This window comes from Nymphalis io, chromosome 20, assembly GCF_905147045.1.
Source record: "Nymphalis io chromosome 20, ilAglIoxx1.1, whole genome shotgun sequence".
Taxonomy (NCBI): domain Eukaryota; kingdom Metazoa; phylum Arthropoda; class Insecta; order Lepidoptera; family Nymphalidae; genus Nymphalis; species Nymphalis io.
This window is the reverse complement of record NC_065907.1, coordinates 557,352-582,259: the sequence shown is the minus strand read 5'-3', so window position 1 is coordinate 582,259 and position 24,908 is coordinate 557,352. Positions and strand designations below refer to the sequence as shown.

Genomic DNA, 24,908 nt, shown 5'->3' with positions numbered 1-24,908 from the left:
ACTGGTGCCACGGTAGAGCTCGTATTCGTAAATATACCGAGATTTCATGTTTTTCATTGTGCGGTAATAAGTGACGTCAAAGAAAAAATAATGAGGAAAAAACAAATGAATGACTGTTTTCAAAACTCAAATATATTAGCTAAATGAATTTATAAATTTGAATTTGGAATTCTTAACCAAAGAGGAGATATTTCAGATCAAAGTGGTCAGTACGATAAAACGCTAATTTCATATGTAAGGACCTAATATTACAGTGTGAGCGTACAATTATATGAAGATGAAGAACGCATGTTTTGGACAAATTTCTGCCACATGTTACATCCACTGACCCGCATTGGATCATCGTGATGGAAAAAACTCCAAGTCTATTCAAGAGAAGAGGTCTTTCCCATCAGTGACGTTTACAGGCTGTCATCTATGTACATAAAAGAATAACTGACTGACTGCCTGACATATCAACCATAAACATTTGCAAACGGGTTTCTTTTACACAGTAGGTTAGTACTAAGGAGGTTTTTTTTAATTCAACCTCTAAGTTAGTAATAAAGAGGATGACAGTTTGTATAATAATTCTTCATTTTTAAAGAAACTTCTTTGGCAATTTAGCAATTTTGAATTGGGACGCGAGCAAAGCGATTAAAGTGCAACTTTTTATAGAAACATTGCATCTGTACATGTAATAGTATACACTCCGCACTCATAGTAATTTCACTTTAAAAATTTAGATAAATATAGGATTTGTAATAAAAAACTATGGTATATAATTTAATAATTTAATTACATCAAAAATAAAAACATTTATAAAATTGATCTGTGTGATAAATTATATTAATAAAACTTTTTTTTAGTTAATATTTTATACATTATCTGTTTTCGATCAACGAAACAAACATTTAAAAATATATAATACCATGTTAACATTTTCTTTGATTTCTTATAAAATATATAAAACTGGTATAAAACTGTAAAGATGCTAATTCTACGTTTTTTATCAAACACTTGGTAATTTTGTGTTTTCAATTATTTAGGAAGTCAACAGTAATCACAAAACATTGTACTTAATATTTGATAACCTAATGTAATCATAGAATATTGTCACTAACACGTGTTGATAACACAGAAGTAAAATTATTTTAAATAATTGTCAATTTTTGTGTTAAGAACTGTTTACAATTGTTCAGTAAATCACAAACAATATGACAAGTGTTGTGAACAAATAAATTACAAATACTTATGTCAAATGGGTTGACAACACATAAGTAACCAACTTTATTTTATATATTTGCATTCATTGCAACATTAAATATTGCTTTCAATTGTGTATGTACTCGTATGTTAATCTCATATCACTGTCTTTGTTACATTAATTATAGCAATTGTATGTATATAAGCAGTAAATAAATACCTATGGATTAAAATACAATATACATAAAACTATTGAGTATGTCAATCATATACTTTCAATACATGATATATCAAGATAAAGTATCACTGAAATGTAATGAAGCGATACTATATTGAGCATTGCTTCATGATGCACAAATTGTAAGAAACTCGAAGCTCGACGCAGCATACGATCATATAACCTCAGTAGGTGAGCGAACCACACGCTCTATGTTATAATATTAAATATAAATAAACGCATATATGTCTAAGAAGAAATATCTTCAATTATTAAATAAGATAAATATTTGATAGAAGATAATAAATAAATGTAATTATTGCTCTATATAGTAAAACCTATTAATAACGAGATGTGGCCTGTGGTTTCAGACGCGTGTTGATTAATAGTATATAAAACATGTCGTTTATATTATCCGATTTCGACCATTAGTTATATCATATATAACAAGAGTCAACGGTTATCGTTCGAAAGTTTGAAATACATTATTTCAATATACTCACTAGTTTACAGCGTAACAAATGTAATCGTAAGAATATGCGCAAAACAGGTGAAGTTCAATAGATAAGTATAAAAAATTTATTGAGAAACAATTTATATTAATACTTAATATTTAATACAATAAGTGTTCATTAAATACAATAAAAATAACCCTATTATAAATTATTTATTTAGCTAAGTTAAAATGTAGATACGTCATGGAAATATAGTCTAGACGTCATGGCTTCGATAATGAAAATACTCAATTCACATCTCGCTCTGGTTTTTATTATTATAACGGAAAGGTACTGGGGACCAATTTTAATAATTTATTACGGTAACGATACGTTCCCGATCCTATTTCGATCTAACTACGACGGAACCGCGACAGGTCGTGTTAGTAAAACAGAAAAATGGTTAATCGGCAACGATTACGTTTCTATTCGATTGCGTTGTGACAATTAATAGAATTGGTCCCCTGAGAAGATACTGATATTATGATTGATGTGGCAATCACTTTACCTGCAGGAGCTCGCTCAGAATAAGCATCTTCTCGTCTTCATTATTCACAACTAGTATCGTAAACTTTTCAGTTTATAGCTAAATATATTTGTCGTAGTATTATATTTTATATTGTTAAGAACTGCCTAAGATGTTTTGTTGTAGCCACGGCACGAAGTTGGTGACGCGCGAGTAAACGCCAGGGAAGCCAGCTTCCGCGCACTTCTTACCGTAGGACACTACTCCGATTTGGAAGAAGTATGTCGTCAGATTTTGGGGGTAGTACTGGAAATTAAGATGATATTTTTTTATTTGATAAATTATTGGTGGTAGGGCTTTGTGCAAGTCCTTCTGGGTAGGTACCACCCACTCATCACATATTCAAACGTCAAATAGCAATACTTATTATTATTGTGTTCCGGTTTGAAGGGTGAGTGAGCCAATGTAACATGACCGTAACAGCCTGTGAATGGCCCACTGCTGGGCTAAAGGCCTCTCCTCTTTTTGAGGAGAAGGTTTGGAGCTTATTCCACCACGCTGCTCCAATGCGGGTTGGTGGAACACACATATGGCAGAATTTAATTGAAATTAGAGACATGCAGGTTTCCTGACGATGTTTTCCTTCACCGTAAAGCACGAGATGAATTATAATTACAAATTGAGCACATGAAAATTCAGTGGTGCTTGCCCGGGTTTGAACCCACGATCATCGGTTTAGATTCACGCGTTCATACCACTGGGCCATCTCGGCTTCTTGCCATGCACGAGATGCACGAGATGCACATGCACGAGAGCTATAATATCTTAGTTCCCAAGTTTTGTGGTGCATTGGCGACCAAAGTCTACGGGCGGTGGTGTCCACTTACCATCAGGTGGTCCATTTACCAGAAAGAAGACGAAATACGGGAATAGATATGTTTATTTATTTTGTTTTAGGCAGTCTTCAAAAAATTTATATTTCTATTTCATTTAGCTCATAATCTAACAATCAGAAACGTTCTTTGTAAGTTATCTTTTGTGGTTACTACTTACAATTGGCTGCATCAATGGTCCACCACTGTCTCCTTGGCAAGCGTCTTTACCGCCCTTCTTGAATCCAGCACATAACACTCGCTCGTCTATCACCTGGGCCTTGTAATCGATGTACGCTTTTTTACAAAAGTCATTACTGACAACTGGCAGCTGCAAAACTTGCAAGTGTGATGCTGATGGACCGCCTGGAATCGAAAGAAGATTTTTTAGATGTACAGCTAACCAATATCGTTTAATCAAAATCAAATTATACTTTATTCTTACAAGTACTTTTGAATCTTCATTTTACTTTTATTTTAACTCATGTTATCTGGAGCAGAGAGGCAAAGTCTCAAAATTCTTCTCATGTGACATTTGATTTACTTTCCATCAAATATATTCAGTTTTTGAATAACTTTTCGATATTTACAAGCACTTATTAATAGAACACGTGATAGGAGTAATATATTTTTGTATCAGAAGCTTATTGACGTTACAATGATATGCGACCTTAAAAAATTTTTAAACGGGATATATATCTTAATCTAACTTACGGAATTCAGTGTCTCCCCAACCAGCTATGATAGGGTTGTAGTTCTCGAAGTTTTTAGCTCTCAAGTCGCTGGTCAGAGGTATACATATGGGCCTGATAAGATCTGAAATACGAAACCAATAATTTTGAATATAGTAATAGATGGAGTAAATCCGAGAGGAGTGAAGATGACAATGGCTAGGATGAGTAAACTGCAGGTTTTGGAGTCAAATCGAGACGCATCATTGGATTTTCATGTACTTAATTTGTGTTAAACATTAATTTCGCGCACGGTAGTGAAGAAAAACCACTTGAAAAAACTTTCATGCGTTGGATTGACAGTCAGATGGTTATCAAACACATGCAGATTCTGCAAAACATGCCTCCATGACCGGAAAGAGTCCAGACGCAGGAACTTTAACGGCTTTACGTGCTTGTGTTTGTTGTGTTACTGAGAATTTTTCGACGGAAAAGCTCAATAACTTTTTATCGGGTCGATCTGTGGTTTGAACCCAGAATCTCGAGATCTGCGACGTTATAGCGAGCCACTAGACCAATGAGGCAGAAAGTTTAGAGGTGAATGTGCGGACGGCACAGGAATTTATTCAATAAAATTATCCAACTTAATATTTACCTGTGAACTGTACGTCGTTTTGCAATATCAGTAATCCGATATCATTCGTGAATGCCTTGGGATTGTAGCCTTCGTGTTTGATTTTGTATTTTATGAGGACGTCTATCGGAGTTGCGCCTTCGTCTTCTCTGTCGAGGTCAAGCTCACCGAGTCGCACTAAGTATCTGCGAATAATATAATTAATTTTAAACAGTGTTGTAAAGGAAAATACGTTGCAGTTTTATTTGCGCGATGATGACGTAGCCCTCTTAAACGATTTAACTGCGCAGGAGTTGAGGAGATATAGTTCATAATTGTGCTTGAAACATAGGAGAAGTCTCCATTCTTTGAAACTCATAGTCCGATGAGTTAGTAATCCAACACGACCGGAATAAGATCAGGCACAGGACACAGCTGTACGTGCTTTCCGAGGCACGGGAGTGTAACACTAGCGTCTTCATAACTCTGAGGTTAAGTTGCTACTGAAAATTTCTGGACAGAAAAACGCAATAGACAATTTGATCTATAGGAGAGTCGAACTCAGAATCTCGAAATCAGCAGCAGCAATTGTGTAAAGATGATTGGTGCGAAGTCACCTGCAGTTAAATTTCAAGTAAGCTTAGTATTGGTGTGGTTTTTCGCGAAAGAAAAAGTTGCAAGCTCCAAGAGCTTTGTATCGTTATAAAAATGAAGCGGAAATGTTTTAAAAAAACCCGAAAGTGACAGAACTAGATTATTTGTAAATATGATTAATTAACTAATACCACCACGAGTATTAATCAGAAAAATTATATAAGTTTCCAAAGTACATATTATTAGAGTACAAAAACCATCGTCATAAAACGTTATGAGTTATCATAGTGCTACATCCGTCTCGTTGTTATTATAATATTAATATATATACGTGTAAATAACACTTGTCATTTACAAGAGAATAACTTAACATAAACAGCCTCAAGTTGATCGTCGGTTATTACTTGTTATAAAGTCATTCTATCAATTAATTATGGTAATTGCTTCATTATATACATTATATATACGTGTTTTATTGAATAACTTGATGTATTACTTCTCATGTGATTTAGAAGGTTACTTCCTAAATCTAGTTTATATATTCGTGTCCTTTTAAAGGTAATTAAAAAAAAGTGAGTTAAACGAATAAATAAATAAATAAATGTTAAAGTATTAATTCCGAATTATAGGTAAATACTATATAACGCACACCTGCCTGTTGGCTTGATGTAAGGCGGCAGACCCGGAGGTCCTGGGTTCAACTCCCAGGTCGGGCCAATAAAAATTTATTGGGCTTTCCTGTTCTGTTTCGAGTCTGGAAGTCGGAAGTGTGTACACTCCCGTGCCTCGGAAAGGACGTAAAACCGTTGTCCTGCACCTGAGCTCTTTCCGGTCGTGTTGGATTGCCGTCCCATCGGATTATGAGAGTTAAGGAATAGATAGTGCACCTGTGTCTGTGCACACACTTGAGTACTATAATATCTAATGCGCAATTGGTTAATATCTCTTGAGATTGGCCGCCGTGGGCGAAATCGGTCTGGAGGACATTATTATTACTATATAAACTTATAAAAATGTTCTTCTTCAAATGTAAATTGAATTTAATATCAAAGGAATAAATAATATTCTATGGATACTATAAATTCATGTGTAAATCGTCATTACTACAGATAAACGTTGGCACTGTAAGAAATATTAACCATTTCTTACATGCGTAACCAACCTTAGAAACTAAGATGTTATGTCCCTTGTGCCTGTAGTTACACAGACTCACTCACCCTACAAACCGGAACACAACAATACTAAGCATTTTTGTATGGTGGTTAAGTATGTGATGGGTACCTAAACAGACAGGCTGACACAAAGCCTTACTGCCAATTAGTTAAAGTTACCGGTTTGTTTATATTACGAAACAACTTCTGCGTCTTCAATGTCAGCGTGAGCCGAAATACGCTACAGATAATCTATCTTGGGAAAATCGTTCAAGTAAAACTCGTTCTCAACAATGAGTAGTTAACAATAGATTATCAAAATACAAATTTCTAAGATGACGTTGAGTTTGTTTGAATCGTATTTTTTTCAAGTTTTTTAATGTATAGCTACCATGTATTGCTCGGAATATAGGATCCACTGAGAACCAACATGACACTCAGTATTTAATTACTATTTTTCATTAATCTATGCTAATATTATAATTACGAAACTAACTCTGTCTATCTGTTACGTTTTCGTGGCTAACAAGTGAACCGATTTTGATAAAATTTGGTATGAAACCTTAAGCTCAAAGAAGCTTCAAGGAACAACTGTCCAGTCTTCCAAACACAGGGCAAAGCCACGGGCTAGTGATATATAAATGTATGTATCCTGTATAAGAAAAATCAATGAATACTAACTCCAACTACTGTATTATACATATAATCTAATCATCAATAACTTTTTTTTTATAGTATAGGTAGGCGGACGAGCATGGGCACCATTAGGTGGCCCATGCATCAGGTACCTATGTTCACCAACTACCAAGTGGTCACCAATGCCCATAGACATAAGCATTGTAAGAAATATTATACATTCCTGACATCGCCAATGCGCCACCAACCCTGGGAACTAAGATGTTATGTCCCTTGTGCCTGTAATTACACTGGCTCACTCACCCTTCAAACCGGAACACAACAATACCAAGTACTGCTGTTTTGCGGTAGAATATCTGATAAGTGGGTGGTACCTATCCGGACGAGCTTGCACAAAGACCACCCGCCAGCGAACATACATGCATATTATGATAAGAAGTATGTCTAACTACTTTGTTGGTATATTTATGTTTTTAGTCAGTATAATTGAATCATCTTATTACAAATAAAAATCAAATGCATTTTATCCAGTGCGCTTTACAAGAAAGCGTTTTTGAATCAGTCAGTAATCATCTAGGAAAATTAAAAACGAAGCGAAAGAAAAAAGCGGTATATTTGATAATAAATGGTTCGGAGGGCTATTTTGTGCAGAATAATAATCTGTCTATGGTATTACATCATGAGAATATTTCATATGACATAAGAATTTACTCTATAATTTATTAAGATTAATTATTATTAGATAATATGTACAGTCATTTAAAAAAAAAATTAAATGCCACATGACAATCTTTTAGACGGCGTGTTTTTGCTATAAATTTATAATGTATATTTGGTTTTTTTATTTTTATTTTACATATTATAAAAAATGACATATGACCGAAAATTAGTAAAATAAATTAGCCTTGCAGTACTTGTCTGTGAGTTGCCGAATTACTTTGCTCGGATAAACTGTACAACTAAACTACCCTGCCAGGGCATGCAAATAGTCACCGAAAGGCTGGAAGCTTGGAGTCGAGACTGACACCGAGAAAGATCGTAGACCATCGACGTTCATTGCCTAAAGTAACCGCAGAGGAGTTTAAATTTTACATATGGTAGCGAAAATAACATAAATTTGGTCTTTTTTGCATTTAGAACTCGTTTATTTCTCTCAAAATAAACTCGAACCCGTGACGCAGCACTGCCTACAACGCCATAATTGTCTATTTTTCTCTCAAGTTTAAAAATAAGATATGTGTCATCTGCAAATAGTATGTCGCAATTTTAAATAATCCAACATATTTTAATGACGTAATTATATAATGTGCTAATTGTTAACACGATTATATATCATATATTCAAAATGCATCCTCATGTGATCAGCAGACTATGGTTATTCATACAACATCGTTTTGATACATTATTTACAATGACACATACGGACAAAAAAAACCCGTTGATTTTCTTCCACCAGTTCTCCTCAGGGCTTCATATTTCTAATCCGAACCGGTGGTAGTTTCCAATTTGACTATCAATAAGTAAGTGTTACGTTTCTATGTTGAAAGGAATTTTGATTTTAGATATACGCTCTGGATCCATTTTACTTCTTCATAGCATATTCGTATCAAAGAAGGAGTAGATATTAGATTTATAAATTAAATAAAATTTGCATATAGCTCTGTTATATTATGTACTACAAGCATTTCTTGTTTAATATACCTTTATATATAAGTAACTAATCATCACATGGACAGAATAATGGTCTACATAAGACTTTAATATTGTAATACATATATATAACTTTATTGGTTTGTGCGGCGCACGCAAGTAAAGCTCGGTGATTTTTCCGACATCTTCAACAATAAATCAATCAATAATTTCAGCAAATTTACACAAAACCTTATTGAATTATACACTTTAACCCTTATCATAAATATTTATCTAATTTAATCAAAATTTAGACACGGTGGGGGTGTTTTATAATATGTATTGATACAGCACTACCCTCTCCTCAAAAGGGAGAGGAGGCTTTATCCCAGCAGTGGGACATTTACAGGCTGTTACTGTTCTGTACTGTACAGCACTATGCTATTTAATTATTTGATCCCAGGACTCCAATAGATCGTAAATACTGCATGATATAATACTATGAAATGATTAAAATAACTTACAAATCCTCTTCATGGTTATGTATGCAATGCGCAGCGGTTAACACATGGTGAGAGCTGATGAGGGAACCGCCACACTTCCAGCGAGTCTCAGAGCCTCTGCTTTTGTAACCCAGTAACGCCATCCACGGGAAGTCACCTGATAAGAAGATAAATTAAATATCTTTGCATAGTACATGAACACCGAATTCAAGTTTGTCACGTGGTTTATTTTTATTTTTTTGAATAGGTAGGCGGACGAGTATATGGGCCACCTGGTGGTAAGTGGTCACCAATGCCCACAGGCATAGCATTGTAAGAAGTGTTAACCATCGCTTACATCGCCAATGCGCCACCAACTAAGATGTTATGTCCCTTGTGCCTGTAATTACACTGGCTCTTTCACCCTTCAAACCGAAACACAACAATACCATGTACTGCTGTTTTGCGGTACAATATCTGATGAGTGGGTGGTACCTACCTAGGTGAGCTTGCACAAAGCCCTATCACCAGTAATTTATCGTATTAAGTGATAAGTCTTGACTTATTACGGTTCAAAACCTAGGATTTAAGTGAACGAAACTGCAAAGCACAAACATTTATACTGAATCATTCTCAGAAACGCGCTGTATCTTCTTATATAAGATTTATGTATATTGGTTTAGTAGTTTTTCAGTTAAACAAAAACGTATTTTTCCTTTATAAATAGATAACTGATATTGTTATACAAGCCTCAATCACGGAATTGAATTATGTGTATATAGATTTCTGTACCTAGCTTAGCGTCAATTCCTCCGACCACTCTACTGAATGAAGCGTTGCTAACTCCACATTCTGGCGGCGCCGGAAACACTTGGAGAAAGTCTGATGCCAGAGATTTACCGGACGCTGCATCAGACGTTACAGGAGCCATTGTAGTAGCCACGGGAGGGGGTTGGGTTTGTGGCGGCTTATTAGGTATTGTAGCAAGTGGGCAGCAAACCTGGAACAAAGATTTTAATTGCAAAGCAATATACAACCATTTATAGAGCGCCTTCCAACTGGTTCGGCTGATGACCGAGGAGTCGGCCCCCGACTGGATATGGAAGGCACACTGGCATGAGTTCTATGTCCAATGTTCAATTTGCATCAATTCTTACACCAGCTTCTTACCATACCAACCAGTACTAACTTCGCATGATTTATGTCAAAAACAAAAACGATTTATAAAATAATTATCAATCTTATACAAATGGATGAACTCTTCAGCTTCAGTCCTGATACTAGATTACTAAGGCTCGTATTACTTACCTTGGGATAGTTGCCTTCGAAGCCGCAATGAGCTTTCTTCAACACTTGCGCATAGGCCGGGTTTGTTCTGACTTGTTGCAATAACTTCACGTAGGTCGGGCACGAGGCTATTGCTATGCAACTTCCGACGCCACCTTCGATTGTTGTGCATGTTTCCTCTGAAAATAGCGTATCAATCAATGATTTTATCTATAAACGTTTTTTTTAGAAAGGAGTGAATATTTAAACAATGCTGATTTCTTCTTTCTAATGTATAAATTATAATCGATAATGACCGAAAGAGTGTTTGGGGTTGCCCGGTAGTACTGTACTAATTTTACAATAAGCCGAGTATGTACTGCTGGTCAGATGGTTTTTTATGTTCTTATTTTAAATAGGCCAAACCTTATTAAGTAGTTGCACGAATAAATAGCTATAGAGCGATGTAGAATACAACTAGCGCCATCTATTGATGACAAGAAAATCAAATAATAGACAGCCACTAGGTCATTGAGACCCTGGCCCTTTGGGCCAGAATGAAATGACGCGACGGTCAAGACCTTCGAGGAGGAGCAGCCCGGGTAAATGGGGCAACCCCGAGGCCCGTACCCAGACTGGCCTAGACCAGCCAGGATGTACCTCTCTCTGTTATTTGATCTTAATCATGGAGAGAAGTCATTGTTTAACTAAAAACCCGCTAAACAATGTTTAATAGTATGTACGTATACGTTGTGGAATAAGCTCCAAGCCTTCTCCCCAAAAGAGAGAGAGAGGAGGCCTTAGCCCAGCAGTGGGACATTAACAGGCTGATACTGATCCTGATACGTATACGTTGTTTCCTTAAATTTGATTAATTGTACGTTTTTTTTATTATTTAAGAAGGCAGTCATGTAAATTACACTTGCACTGCAAATAAGCTTCTTACGTAACCAATTCGCCGCTATCAGTAGGATCTAAGATATTGTGAATTACAATGGCTCAGTCAACTTTAAACCCGGAACACAGGAAAACAAACTATTGAAGTTTGCCGGTAGAATATCATCATTTCAGTGGAACAATTTTGTAAACTTTACAAGCATCAAAATAGCGTATTATCGTATGTGGCTTTTCCACATTTCATGATTGAGGTAGAAGTGATTTCTTCCAGAAATAATGTACAAATAGCGCTACAACATTAGAATTCCTAAACATTTGCCGCGCATATGAAATAATTGATAAGCTACCTAAAATTTACTCGTCAAAATTGACATTTGTCTTGCATTTTGTAAAACCTTTCGAAACACGTTTTAAAAATAATCGAGATTTAAATGAACGCTTAAAATGTGCCTTAAAGACATGCAACGTTTCAGATTTCACGAGTCCCTTACATGCTTTTTTCGGCGCGCGATCTATTTATTTGTTTTAGCAATATAATATTTATTTATTTATCTCCGTCGCTTGCACAGTAATAAAAATTCGGAAATATATATTTTTTTAAATCAGTAATGTTAACTTTTGTATAATTAATATTTTTACTGATTTTAAAAAAAGACTTCGCTTTCAGTTATTAGTTTTTTGGTTCTCAATTTGTCTATTTAACATACATATTATATTTTTTGTATGTGTCATATTTTTAAATAAAAAAATACAAAAACATTCATCGTATGAAATTCTAGTAATTAGCAAATAATGAAGGTTTCGCCAATTCGCAGTGAGCGTGTTGGTATCGCAAACTATGACCCACTAGTAGGATTATATCGAACTGTATCGTCGCTATAACTTTCAATCATTCACGCACTATTGAGCCAATTGGATTTATAATAGAAAAATTATACCGTGCAGTTTAACCCGCGTGAAATGGAACTGCTCTGCCTATTATATTATACACTCCACAACCTTTCTTGGTGAACTGATAGACATTTTCAAATCGAACTAGTTAATACCGAGGTTATCTCGTGTAATAGAACATATTACACGTTTATGTATGATAAATTTAAGTGTAAAAGGAACTCAAACAGGATACGATTTATGTGTAACAGTTATGAGACAAATTCTCAAGGCGATTTCCGACAAAGAAATATAATAAATAATATAAAAACGTCGTCATATCGATCGCACAAATCACTCACAGCCATATTTGACATTCATGTGCTTAATTATATGTACATATTAATTCTTGTTAGTTGATTTATTGGTGAAGGCATTTTTTGTTTGTCTAAGTCACAACAGTAGTAGTAGACGTAATAGCAGTCTCGATTGTTATTTTACTGTTAAGCAATGTATTGTTAAGTTTCGGAGGGTCAGTGAACCCGCCATGTGGGTGTTAAAACTGTATTATACATAGAGCGCTTAATTACGCACGGGAACGCCACCACATGCCACGGGAAACCACATGATGGTAGTGGTCAATATCGCCCATTGGTTTTTATATTTTAAGAAATATTAACCATCTCTTACATGACCAATGCACCACCATCCTTGGGAGCTAAGATATTGTATCCCTCGTGTCTGTAGTTACACTGGCCACTCACCCTTCAAACGAGAACACAACGATACTTAGTACAGTTGTTTTGAGGTAGAATATCTGATGAGTGGTACCTAGTGTTATCCAGACGAGCATGCCAAAGCCCCATCACCAAGTAAAACTTGTTTCTACTGACAATGCTTTGAGAAATCCGCCTGTTCCTATTCGAGCTCATGCTTTGTGGCTTACATAATATATTATATATACAACCCTATTCCTACTGTAAAAGTGCGTTTGCAATCGTTGAAAAAACTACGATTTAGATTATTATTCCACAAATTAGAATGTCATGAACTTCATTCAGCTATTTATTTAAATTCAAATCTTATATCCATACCATAAGGTTTGTTTTATACGATTCATTAATCCTGTACTTATAAAAAAAACTCGTAAGTGTTGATTAAGACTTTATTAATCTAAAATATTCTAGATTGTTGAATCAAAATATTAAAGTTAATTAATTATGATCTAAAATAAGTCATTTCATTAGATACTTTAAAACTACTTATTATAGATTTGAAAATGAGTCTGTTTGTAGATTTGAAAACGTGGACGAAGCCGAGTGAGAAAATCGTTATAAATATCCGATTTTTATGAAGCCGGTTTTATATAAAACTTGATTATTACCATTGAAATAATATTTCCTGGAATAAAAAAGCTAAGATTTGTTGGTTCAGTGTTAAATTATTTAATATTTTATCAACTTAAAACCACCATGCTTACGTATTTGAGTATACATGTTTTTGTAGCAGTTAACGATGTTCAAACTTTGTAAACTTTACGGCGCGATGGTTATAAAAATGAACAGGTAAACAATCACAACATCCGCATAGTTATATATATATAAAAATAAATAAAATTGAAGATACATAGCATATACAAGCACCACTGAATTTTCATGTGCTTAATTTGTGATTATAATTCATCTCGTGCTTAACGGTAAAGGAAAACATCGTGAGGAAACCTGCATGTGTCTAATTTCACTGAAATTCGGGCACATGTGTATTTCACCAACCCGCATTGGACCAGTGTGGTGGAATAAGCTCCAAAACCTTCTCCTCAAAAAGGGAGAGGGCCTTAGCCCAGCCGTGGGACATTCACAGGCTGTTACTGTACTGTACTGTACTGTATTACCATACCGGTAGTCGTAATTGTAAGTACCTAATAATTTAAATATTTTATATGTATAATTCAAATAAGCGTTAGGTAAGTTAAATTGACAGATTTGAAAGGTTTTTCGACAAACTAAATTCCACGCTGGCGAACCCGCGGGTTAACTATAATAAGCGTAAATATAATATTACTGGTTTTAATGGAAAAAGCAAGGCAGCCAATGAAATACTTAGAACTCCACTAGACTCTATTCTGGGTGAATATCTATACCAATAAATGAGTAGTCGTTTCTTTTATACGGCCTAACAGAAAAAAAACTATTAAGCAAATATATATAAAACTTATACTAGAAGAAGCAACACATTTCGGATATTTTTAAAATAATTATATAAGTACACGCGATTCGAAGTTTTACACGCTTTAAATTTAGATAATTGACGTGACATCGTGTAAATTTTATGGTTTTCTACGTATGCACATATCTACCTTATGTATATCTAGAGTATTTGTAACATATGCAGAGTTCCTCGTGAAGTTTTCCTTCTATATTGAACACGAGATGAATTATTAAAACAAATGATAGCTTTGGAGATCCTTGCCTATATATGAATACGCAACCTTCGACTAAGATTCACGTGTTGTGTGCACTGAGGCATATCGTCTCATATCGTCGTTGTCAAACCATATTGGTTGGTTGCTATGTGCTCTTTCTGAAGTAACAACATTTAAACAGTTGTTTACATTAACATTACACCAACAACAAAAATAGTATGAAAGAAGTGCTATGTAATTCTAAGCAATATACAAAGAACTATGAAGACCTTAATACATACTATGCACAGCAGCTAGAATATTTAATATAATATGTCGTCCAGACCGATTTTGGCCACAGCAGCCAATCACAAGAGAGATTAGCTAACTGCGCAGGAGACATTATAGTGCACAAATGTATGCGCAAACACAGGTGCACTCGCTAGATGCCCTAACTCTCATAATCTGTTGGGATGGCAATCCGACACGACCGTAAAGAACTCAGGCGCAGGACCAACGGCTTTACGTGTTTTCCGAGACATGGGAGTGTACACACTTCCAATTTCCATACTCCGGGCTGCTACTGAGAATTTTCCGACAGAAAAACTCAACAAATTTTTACTGGCCCGACCTGAAAATTGAACCCAAGACCTCCGGGTCTGCGGCCTTACATAAAAAAAAAGTATTAACAAAAAAAAATTAGTATTAATAATAAATAAATTGTTATAAATATCACTGTGTTCATTGGGTCTTGCTTTATAAAATAAAAACGCAACCAATGGTATTGCGTCAATTCAACGTCAAAGCTGTTTATGTCTTTACTCCTCTGTGGTTGGTTATACAAATAAACTAGCGTTGTAACTTTTATTTTACCATTTAACATTTATTTTACATTCTATTGATAATTTAATGTTTAGTGGCTAGCGAGGCGGCATATAAGGCAGTTTACAGACTGCCTAACTAATATTCAAATATTTCTAGACAGACAGTTGATTTAATAATGGACTGAAAAAAAAAATTCTTTTTGTATCCACCTTTACTCATGATATGTAGTTGTACAAGCTAGCGATAAAAGTATAATGGAAAATGTTCATCGCAATTTCGATCTTATAGCCGAGTATGTCAAGGGGGACCGGATTTGAATTCCAGTTTGTTATAAGAAGTAATAAGTCTTGACTATGATATACAAGCTGTTTCATGTGACGTCATGTATGCCTATTCGATTTTTTATTGCGGAGTTCAAATCTTTAGGGTACCCACTCTTGAGATGGTACCGTGTTATGTGGAATTCTTACCCATTAAAACTACCAGAATGGCGGCACAGATTGGAAAGGCTCTGGAATTCTTTATTCTTATCAAGGCAAAGTTTAACATATTACTGTTCTTATTCGCAAAGTAGTTAATTACTTAAATTAACCTCGAATTTCGGAAACGACGATCAATGTCAAATTAAGTAATTTTCATTATTCTGAATTGTTACTGGTCAATGTGTATTTGTTTTTATTGATTTTTTAGGAACCAACTGTAATACATAGCTATATCACATTCATATATATATCCAGATGGATAATACATTTAGGTTAAGTTATTTATTTTTTATCTATATTTTTTATAATTTGTCTGCAATATACACGCTATATGATGATGTTAACAAGTTTTTATTTTTAGGTTTCTCTTTATAATTTGTTATAAATAAATACGATACGAATAACATACCAGGTAAAGATATGGCCGTGTTCTTATAACATAAAGAGAGCTCACAACGTCACTTAGCTAATACATGTGTTTGCTAAACCTAGTCACATAGCGCGCTGACCTGTTCGATGACCAACAAAACCTTGGCTGCTACTTCAAACATATAAATAGATATAAGGAAAACCGGTGGCCGAATTTTGTTAATAGCGAGTTTTTCTTAGTGTTAATAAATTCAAATAAAACTTGAGGTCAAACCACTTACAAGCGGACTCGGTCGTGCCTTGTACGAATTGAGTTGGAGTTTAAAATTATTGGGCATTTTATACAAGTTTATAGTTTTAAATTTAGTGTAATCGTTATTGTTATTACATAATGGGTATATGGATATACAATATTTATATCTGACATGATATATTTGAATATAAGAGAGGCGAATTTTTAATTAATTTCCAAAAAAAATTGTTGTCAATTAGTCGAAATACAATAACACTACATATTATAAAACTGTCTGTCTAAACGTGATAAACTCAAAAACTCCCGTACAAATTTTCATATAGTTTTCACCAATGGACGGGGTCGTTCACGAGGAAGGTTTAGATGATGTTGTGTAAAAATTGGCCGAAATATTAAAGTAAATGTTGAAGATGTCAGAAAAAATCATGCCGAATAGGTTTACTATATGCCGCGTTTTTTTTTAATATATAGGCTAGCGCTTGACTATTATCACACCTGATGGAAAGTGATGATACATTTAAGATGAAGCGCGCTTGCCTAGAAGATGCCTATTCACTCTAGACTTGAAGGTATCCATATTGTAGGTGGTGGGGAAAACGGAGGTTGGGAGAGTATTCCAGATCTTAGCGGTGCGTATCAGAAACGAGGAAGCAAATCGTGTCTTAGATACGTCAACTATGTACGGGTGTTATATATCATCAGATCTTTACGATGCCTCGCAGTTCTGTGGTAAAAAGGTGACGGAGGAACCAAATTAAGTAAATAGTTCCTGCGTATAGTTATATGTTTTACTATATAAATGTCTTATATCGACCATTATTGTTCCTTTAATATGTATAATGATATTTTACTCCACTTTGTTCGAATATAATAATTCTTTAAGCAAGGACGTACCATAAGGGTAGTCACATAAATTTCGTGAGTATCTTATAATGGGATCTATTAAATATCTGAAATTTGCGAATGTGTCTCCGTGATATATGAATAAGTATTTTAACCGAACATTATGTTAAGATCTTTTGATAAAATTAATATAAAAATAGTACTCACTTTTATTTATTTATTAAATTATATACAAATATAATATAATCAACATCGAGTCTAACGATCTCTCCGCAATTTATATATATGCAGATAATTATCTTCATGCATTCATATAAATGTTTTGTAATCAATCCACCGGTTTGCAATGCAAATCGTAAAGATTTATTAATTAGTGTAAAATATAATTAAACACAATAACATAATTTTATTTGTTATTATCGATGTTCATGTGTATTATATATAATATTATTTTTCTAAAATTAAAAATGATAACTGAAACTTATCTATAAACAAATATACGTACGCTGTTGAGAACTTTTATAATCTGTGCATTTAAATAATTTTAATGACTTTATTATAAAATATCAAATTTCTCTAGGACTGTCGAATTAAATATGATTATTTTGTATACTTATACGTTTTTGAATAAATTATCTATTTAATGGAGCGAATAGAAAATCATACTATATATTGCTATTGCTACTGTAGTGCTATTCTGTAAGAACTCACTTCATTACTGACCCGTGAAAAGTTGACAACCATGGCAAGTGTATGACAAATATGGTGATATACTATTTTGATGCGTGTATTCTTGAAATTATATAATTTCGAGTTTGTTTATATGGAATAGCTCTATGGCTATATGGTGACGTTTTCACTTCGGTAGTAGAAAGAAGGCGGATATAGCGAGAAATAAAGGTCGTGAATAATGATTCAGTCGAATTTAAATGACATTTCGGTTGCCGGATTCGTTTTTTTTAACAATTATTTCTTGTTTTTGTGGACAGTAGCGACTGATAAAATATAGGAATCTTTTAAATATAGAACGATTTTATTATTTTACATGAAATAACTAAATTAATAAAAATTAAAATAAAGTATTCTTAATAAAGTTTAATTATCGTTAAAGAACAATAATTTATTTCGGCTATTAAGACAGGTTTAGCTTTATAAGTTCATTGAACTGTGTAAATCTTGGTTGTATTTTAGTTGTTTTTTTTTATCTACAAAGTGGACAAAGGAAATCTTTACTCTGCTAAACAAAGAAATTTATCAAATAGCTGGCAGCGAATTTAATAATAAGTAATCATGTCTGCTAATTTGATTTCTCACTAAATACGTATTTTATATTTTTATATAGTGATTTTTAAATATTTATTTGTATAACTGTAAATTATAATTAACCAAAAATTATAAATACGTATGTAATTTAAATGTACAATTATATATACAATTATATATCTATATATGTTTCACCAACTGGATGCGGAAGGCGGAGGACAGGGAGCTTTGGCGCACCTTGGGAGAGGCCTATGTTCAGCAGTGGACAACGATTGGCTATTGATTGATTGATTTATTGATATGTTTATATATTATTGGACTAAGTAACACGTCTTTTTATTATTATTTTTTAACATAAGATTTAAATCGAAATTTAAAATACCGTGACCTCGAAGCTACTATTTTTTTGATAGAGCTGCACTACTCAAAAGTCATTTCCTAACTCTACCCATAATATTCTTGGAGATAGATGGGACCTTCTTTTATCTGTATTAGAGTACATATAAATTTACTAGTTACGATAAACTTTAATTAAATAAAAAGCAAGATCCTTAGCTATATTTAAATCTTCTTAAGCTGCTGTAGCTGGGCTGTTTTTACTGAATTTTGATGAAATCCTAATGAAATTAATAATAATTACACCAATGACGTCAGCCACAAAGGTTAAGTCACAATCGATTTGACATCTCATTCATTAATGCTAATCAAATAGATTGTTGAGATTTTAATATATTTGCGCAAACTTGTTTCCACATATGAATTAATAATAGACAGAGCAAAATGTATGTTGCAAATATTCAAGGACACGGTAAACAAAACGTACAAACAGAAGCGACTCATTACATAATGAAATGATGACGTTTTTAACAACTATTATGCGCTTTAAAATTTTAAATTTTTCACAGACAAACCATACACCATAAACCATAGACAAGCTAGGTACCTTACCAGCAGTTATATATTTGCACATCTATACTATAAATCCTCTGTATTTATGTCCTATTTATTCTCATTGCAATGGTAATTGTGAAAGAATTAGATGACATAACATTTTCTTAGTTCTAATGGTTAGCGTCCCATTGATTATCTAAGTAGTCATTTCTTACAGTGTCTTGAAGGTAATGACAGTTCATCGAGTAACCAATTCACACACAAAATATTTAACACACAACATACACTTAAGTTAATAAGTAAGATTTTTGAAACATGCCCACAAAATACAAATAATAATAAATTCGATATTAAATTTACAAATATATCTCTGTGGCGATATTTTTGTAAATTACACAAGAGCTGAATATGAATATTAAGCTCCCAAGCGACAGTTATATTTCTGGAAGTAGCTACATTAGTCATTTTAAAACATAACGGCTTAATGTTGTATTGCCGTCCCAAAATTTAAAGATAAGAGTAGTTTATAAGCGGTATTTTCATGATAGTAACAGCCTGTGAATGTCCCACTGCTGGGCTAAGGCCTCCTCTCCCTTTCTGAGCAGAAGACCCTTTAGTCGATATAAAATCGACTTTAGTTAGTTACAAATATTCCAAATAATAATTTAATATCGTTAGTTTTGTAAGTATTCATTTTAAAATCCACATTAATTTGAGTATATTTGTTTAAAATTATTCACATATTTAACTTTGTTAAGTAAAACACTACAGAGTTATGTACTGCTAATAACATTACCATGCAAATTAATAATTATAAGAATTATAAATAAATTATGAATGTTAACAATTGTTATTAATTATAATATTAAAAATTATTACGGAATATTCCTTGCGTTCCAAAATTGAAATTGTTTCTTGATTCGGACGGAGGCACTGGAGTCAGTCTGGGTCGATCGGTCGACGAAAACTGTGGTGGGGCTGTTGGTATTGCATTCTTGTTACTGAACAAATCATCTTGACTAAATTCTTGATCATTACCAAACGGAGATGAAGTAGGTTCATTGTTTGCTGAGTTACCATTATTAAGTCCTTTGTCTCCATTATTCTGAAAGTCATAACCCATTTCTTGTTCATTTGCAACAGGACGTTCAGTTTCAGGTTTGGGTTGTTCAGGTTCAAAGTTGACATTGTCATATGGTACCTCTTCACCTCCTCGATTAGGAAAACGAACATTATTTGGTGGATTAAAGCCCGGTGTATTTTGGTCATATTGATTGTTGTTAATGGGCCTGTTTTGATCAAATTGATTGTTGTTTATTGGCCTGTTTTGATCAAATTGATTGTTGTTAATGGGCCTGTTTTGATCAAATTGATTGTTGTTAATGGGCCGGTTATGATCAAATTGATTATTGTTTATTGGCCTGTTCTGGTCATATTGATTGTTGTTCATAGGATTGTTTTGATCGTATTGATTGTTGTTTGGCCTGTTTTGATTATATTGGTCGTTGTATATAGGTCTTTGTTGATCATATTGGTTTATCGGTCTATTCTGATCGTATTGATTTGGCATGTCGCGTCGAGGGTTGAATAGGTTATTTAACGTGTTCCTGATTCCATTTCGATTTGGAAAGAAGTTTTCAGCAAATCCAAATGATGGGTATCGACGCTCAGCGCGTTGAGGGAAGAATCCTATATAAAATAATATTATTAAGATTTAAATATATATATAATACTTTATAATATTATTATAAACAGTATTGTATGTCCAAAATGTTACAGTTAATTTTATTTTATACAAACTAATGGTCTTTGTTGTTCGTATTCTGTGCGTTTACTTAGAAAACTGACAATTATAATGACGCGCAGCCTGCGTGAGAAACGTATCGGTTACTTGTTTACGATGAAAATCAAACGCACAACATTAGCAAGTATATCATAAAATATGTTTTTTTTTTAAATATCATAATATCGTTCTTAGACTGTTTAAATATGCAAAGGTATACAATTTTTATATAAAGTACCGAAACCTTTGTAAAAAATCAAGTAACAAAAGCAAATCGTTAAGTCTACCTAGAATATATAATGATAATGTCATGCTCAATTATACATCAACGGATCGTGTTTGGGTTATTACCTCTTATGCCATACAAATACAAATAATCACACACACTGCATCATCGCTGTACACGGCAGAGCTAATTAACTTTTTCTATGTACAAAGCGTCAGAATGTATCAAATAATAAAACTTACATTTAAAACTAAAAAAAATATGACAATTTTTTTTAAATAACCTAATTAATGGTAGTAATTTTTAAACATTTACAGCTGTCAATGGCTTTGTATAATCTGTTAATATACATTGTTTTTCATTATCAATATGTAATTAATATTATGCTAATTGTACACAACATAATCGGTGACATAATCATTACGATTAATAAAAGACGGGACAAAACTTTTTATTATTATTATGGATTTATATCTAATAAGTACTCAATAATTTAACCTACATGAACTTAAGGCGTAATTTAAAAATTCCCGTGTTGTTGTAAATAAACTCATTCATGATATTTCTATTTCTGAAATAAATGATTGTCACGTTATAAGTAAACTAAACTCGGTACGGTCCCGTGTTTTTAGGCTACTAACCGGTTGTTCAACATTAATTTTATTCCCATTAAAGTCATTGCCGCCAAAACTTGATTCACAGATTAGAACAAAAAGTTATATTGTTTTTTTTTTTTATTGCCTTCCTTGCTATTTTATTTATCGGTGTATTTAACAATACTGGTTTGAATTAAATAATAAAAAAGTTTTTCAGTTACGTAATAATGGTTGGTAAGTACAAAAAAAGTTGAAAAATTATTCATTATAAAAACTTATTTAGTATATCTTCAATTGTGTTTATTAGGACTATTAATTTTAATGCTATTAAAAATTTTATGGATTGCTTAAATAAAGATGTTTGGGCACTTTTTCATTAAAATAATATTAGGCATTTATTGAGATTTAAAATATTAATGTGTTTTTTTGATTGATTGAGCCTACGTTAATTTCTTTGTGCGCCTATTTTATAGGTATTTATACAGAATCGATTATATCCTTTTTTTAAATTGATCTAAGTTCGAAAAAGTAAGCTATTAGATAAACAAATTTAGGCATTTATAAAGGAAAAATGTTTAAAAAATAATTTTTTTTTTTATTCATTAAATCGAAAAAACAAATTATAAAAATTTACATTTTATTAACTTCTTATTAACAAAATGCAATGCAAAACCCATGAATGCAATAATTGTGTCTTAATTAGCACTAATCACCGCAGTTTTAAACTGTATAGATTATTTTAATTACTTTCATTTTAAATGTGTTTCCTTTGCAATAACTAACAATGTGACACGACTTTTCTAAATGTTTTTTTTTTAATCTGTCTCGTATTTATGATTTTTATAAAAATAATTGAATAATTAATTTAGTAAAATTATGAAACAAAAATTTCCCTATGGACCCACATTTGTTATATTATACCAATTATTATTTATTGTTGTTTTTTTCAAACATTTTCTTTTATTAAATAATATTGATTAGCTATTCATAATTGATTTTCATACGTATATTGACAAATTAAACGAAACGAAAACAACCATTTCAACAGAACCTGACATTAAAATTATAAAATATATTTTTAAATTATATTACATTAATTATAGCTAATCTAATCGACTATAAAATACTTTTTGTTACTAATTATAATATTATTTATAGACGAATCCTTAACATTACACGACCAGTCTACTCCACGGATGCATACTCCTTTTAGGTTCCTCGATAAATAACGTAAGTGAATTATTTAATTATAATAATACCATAAACACAAATGGCTTTACTTATAAATGTTGCTTGGAGGTGCTTAACAATGATTTCTGACTCTCTCTATCATAATTGATGCTATATTCGAAATAACAAGACACAGCATTGTTAAAATGATGATTTAGGAACCATTTTCAAGCGAGACTAGAGACGAACTTCTCAGGACAAAGTGCTTAAGCGTGTGCGCAAATACTGGAGCACTCTGTTCTATCACTCTCATAATCCAATGAAATGGCAGATCAGATATAACCGTAAGGAGTTCATCAATAGGACCTCTAGCTTTAGGAGGCAGGCGGGCGGAAACATTTTAGCAATGTTCCGAATTGCAGAATTTCTAAAACGAAAAACTCGAACAACTTTTTGATGGGATTTGAACCCATAACCTAGCCACCAAAATCAGTCAAAGGTTGTTTAACTAATCACCCTCTCAACAAAAATTATATATCGTTCATTATTATATAATTAATTAATATCTATCTGAGTGTTCATCTTCTTAAATTACAATGATTATAGAGGATTTAACGGCAGTTGTTTACTTCTGATACATTCCTATAATGAGGTTTTTTTCCTGTCTTTAAAGTTAATTATATAACAATTTTAGTTATATACATAAATATAAGTGTTCTAAACATATTTCAAATACAGCATTATTAGAATTAATATAATTATTTTATATTTAAAACTATAAGCTTATATATGCGGACAAGACTAAAATTATGATCATAAATATATGTAATCAGTATATTAAAATAGTCAGACTTTGTTTTTGACATTTGATAGATATTTTGTTTTTTTTTTTTAAATTAATATAACCTTTTTTGCCACAAAACTTTTTATTAATGCAACTAATTGAAGCCTCGATTATTTTCATTGTTAAACTACAATTTTAAAATACAAATTACATATAATATACAATAGGTTATAATAAAAAAAAACTTTATTTATAATTTAACATAAATAAATAAATGACACAACAACAATTATTATCTATTCCCAATATTAAATATTTTTTAAATATAAAAACTTGAGCAAAACGTTTAAACAAAAAAAAAAAAGAAAAACTAACTTAAGATATAGAAAAACTTACCATACTGTCCAGCAACTAATTGTAACCACAAACAAACACACAGAAATATCGGCACACCCGCCATTGTCGAACTTAAACACTTTATATAAAATTTTACTCAGGTCTAAAGCGTGCGCCGGCGCCGCATTCGGTTAGCTTGTGGCGATATCTTGAACGTTTTTTTAAATATAAGCGTCCGAGGTTAGTTATTCAAACGTCCACTGTGCTGACCGGAACTTTAATTCCAAGGGGATATAGATCAAAAAAACCCAAAGTGATCACCCGAGTATTTATAATTTGAAATCAATTTGGTTATTTATTATATTCATCTAGAAAATACATTTTTTTATTCAATATTATTTTTCTCCGCAGATATGTGCGTCTGCGCATTTATTTGCATTGTTCTATTATTCTAATTACATTTTTGCTTCATTAATAAGATTATATAAAGCTAGGCAACATTTTAATTAACTACCGTAATTATCCTAGTCTTTATATATACAACATTATACATAATTCTCTTGTAATACGTGTATACTGTGCGTCACTGATCTCCCTAAATGGCTGGTCCGATTTTCATTTTTTTTGTGCGTTGCCTTGGATG

General features: G+C 32.7%; 1 protein-coding gene across 2 annotated transcripts; it reads right to left on the bottom strand.

Moving 5' to 3' along the window:
* Nucleotides 1-759: 759 nt before the first annotated feature.
* LOC126776268 (venom protease-like) lies at nt 760-24,483 on the bottom strand. 2 transcript variants are annotated; one of them, XM_050498594.1, is made up of 9 exons: nt 24,326-24,483; nt 20,250-21,059; nt 10,319-10,476; nt 9,803-10,010; nt 9,053-9,188; nt 4,561-4,724; nt 3,949-4,050; nt 3,416-3,600; nt 760-2,668 (listed from the first exon to the last, which is right to left on the bottom strand). In XM_050498594.1, exons 1-9 carry the CDS (start codon nt 24,387-24,389, stop codon nt 2,519-2,521), a joined length of 1,977 nt encoding a protein of 658 aa, XP_050354551.1. In that variant the 5' UTR covers nt 24,390-24,483; the 3' UTR covers nt 760-2,518. The 2 variants fall into 2 exon arrangements, with proteins under 2 accessions (XP_050354551.1, XP_050354552.1); XM_050498595.1 differs by lacking the exon at nt 20,250-21,059 and having other exon boundaries at nt 24,326-24,479.
* Between the last annotated feature and the right edge of the window lie 425 nt (nt 24,484-24,908).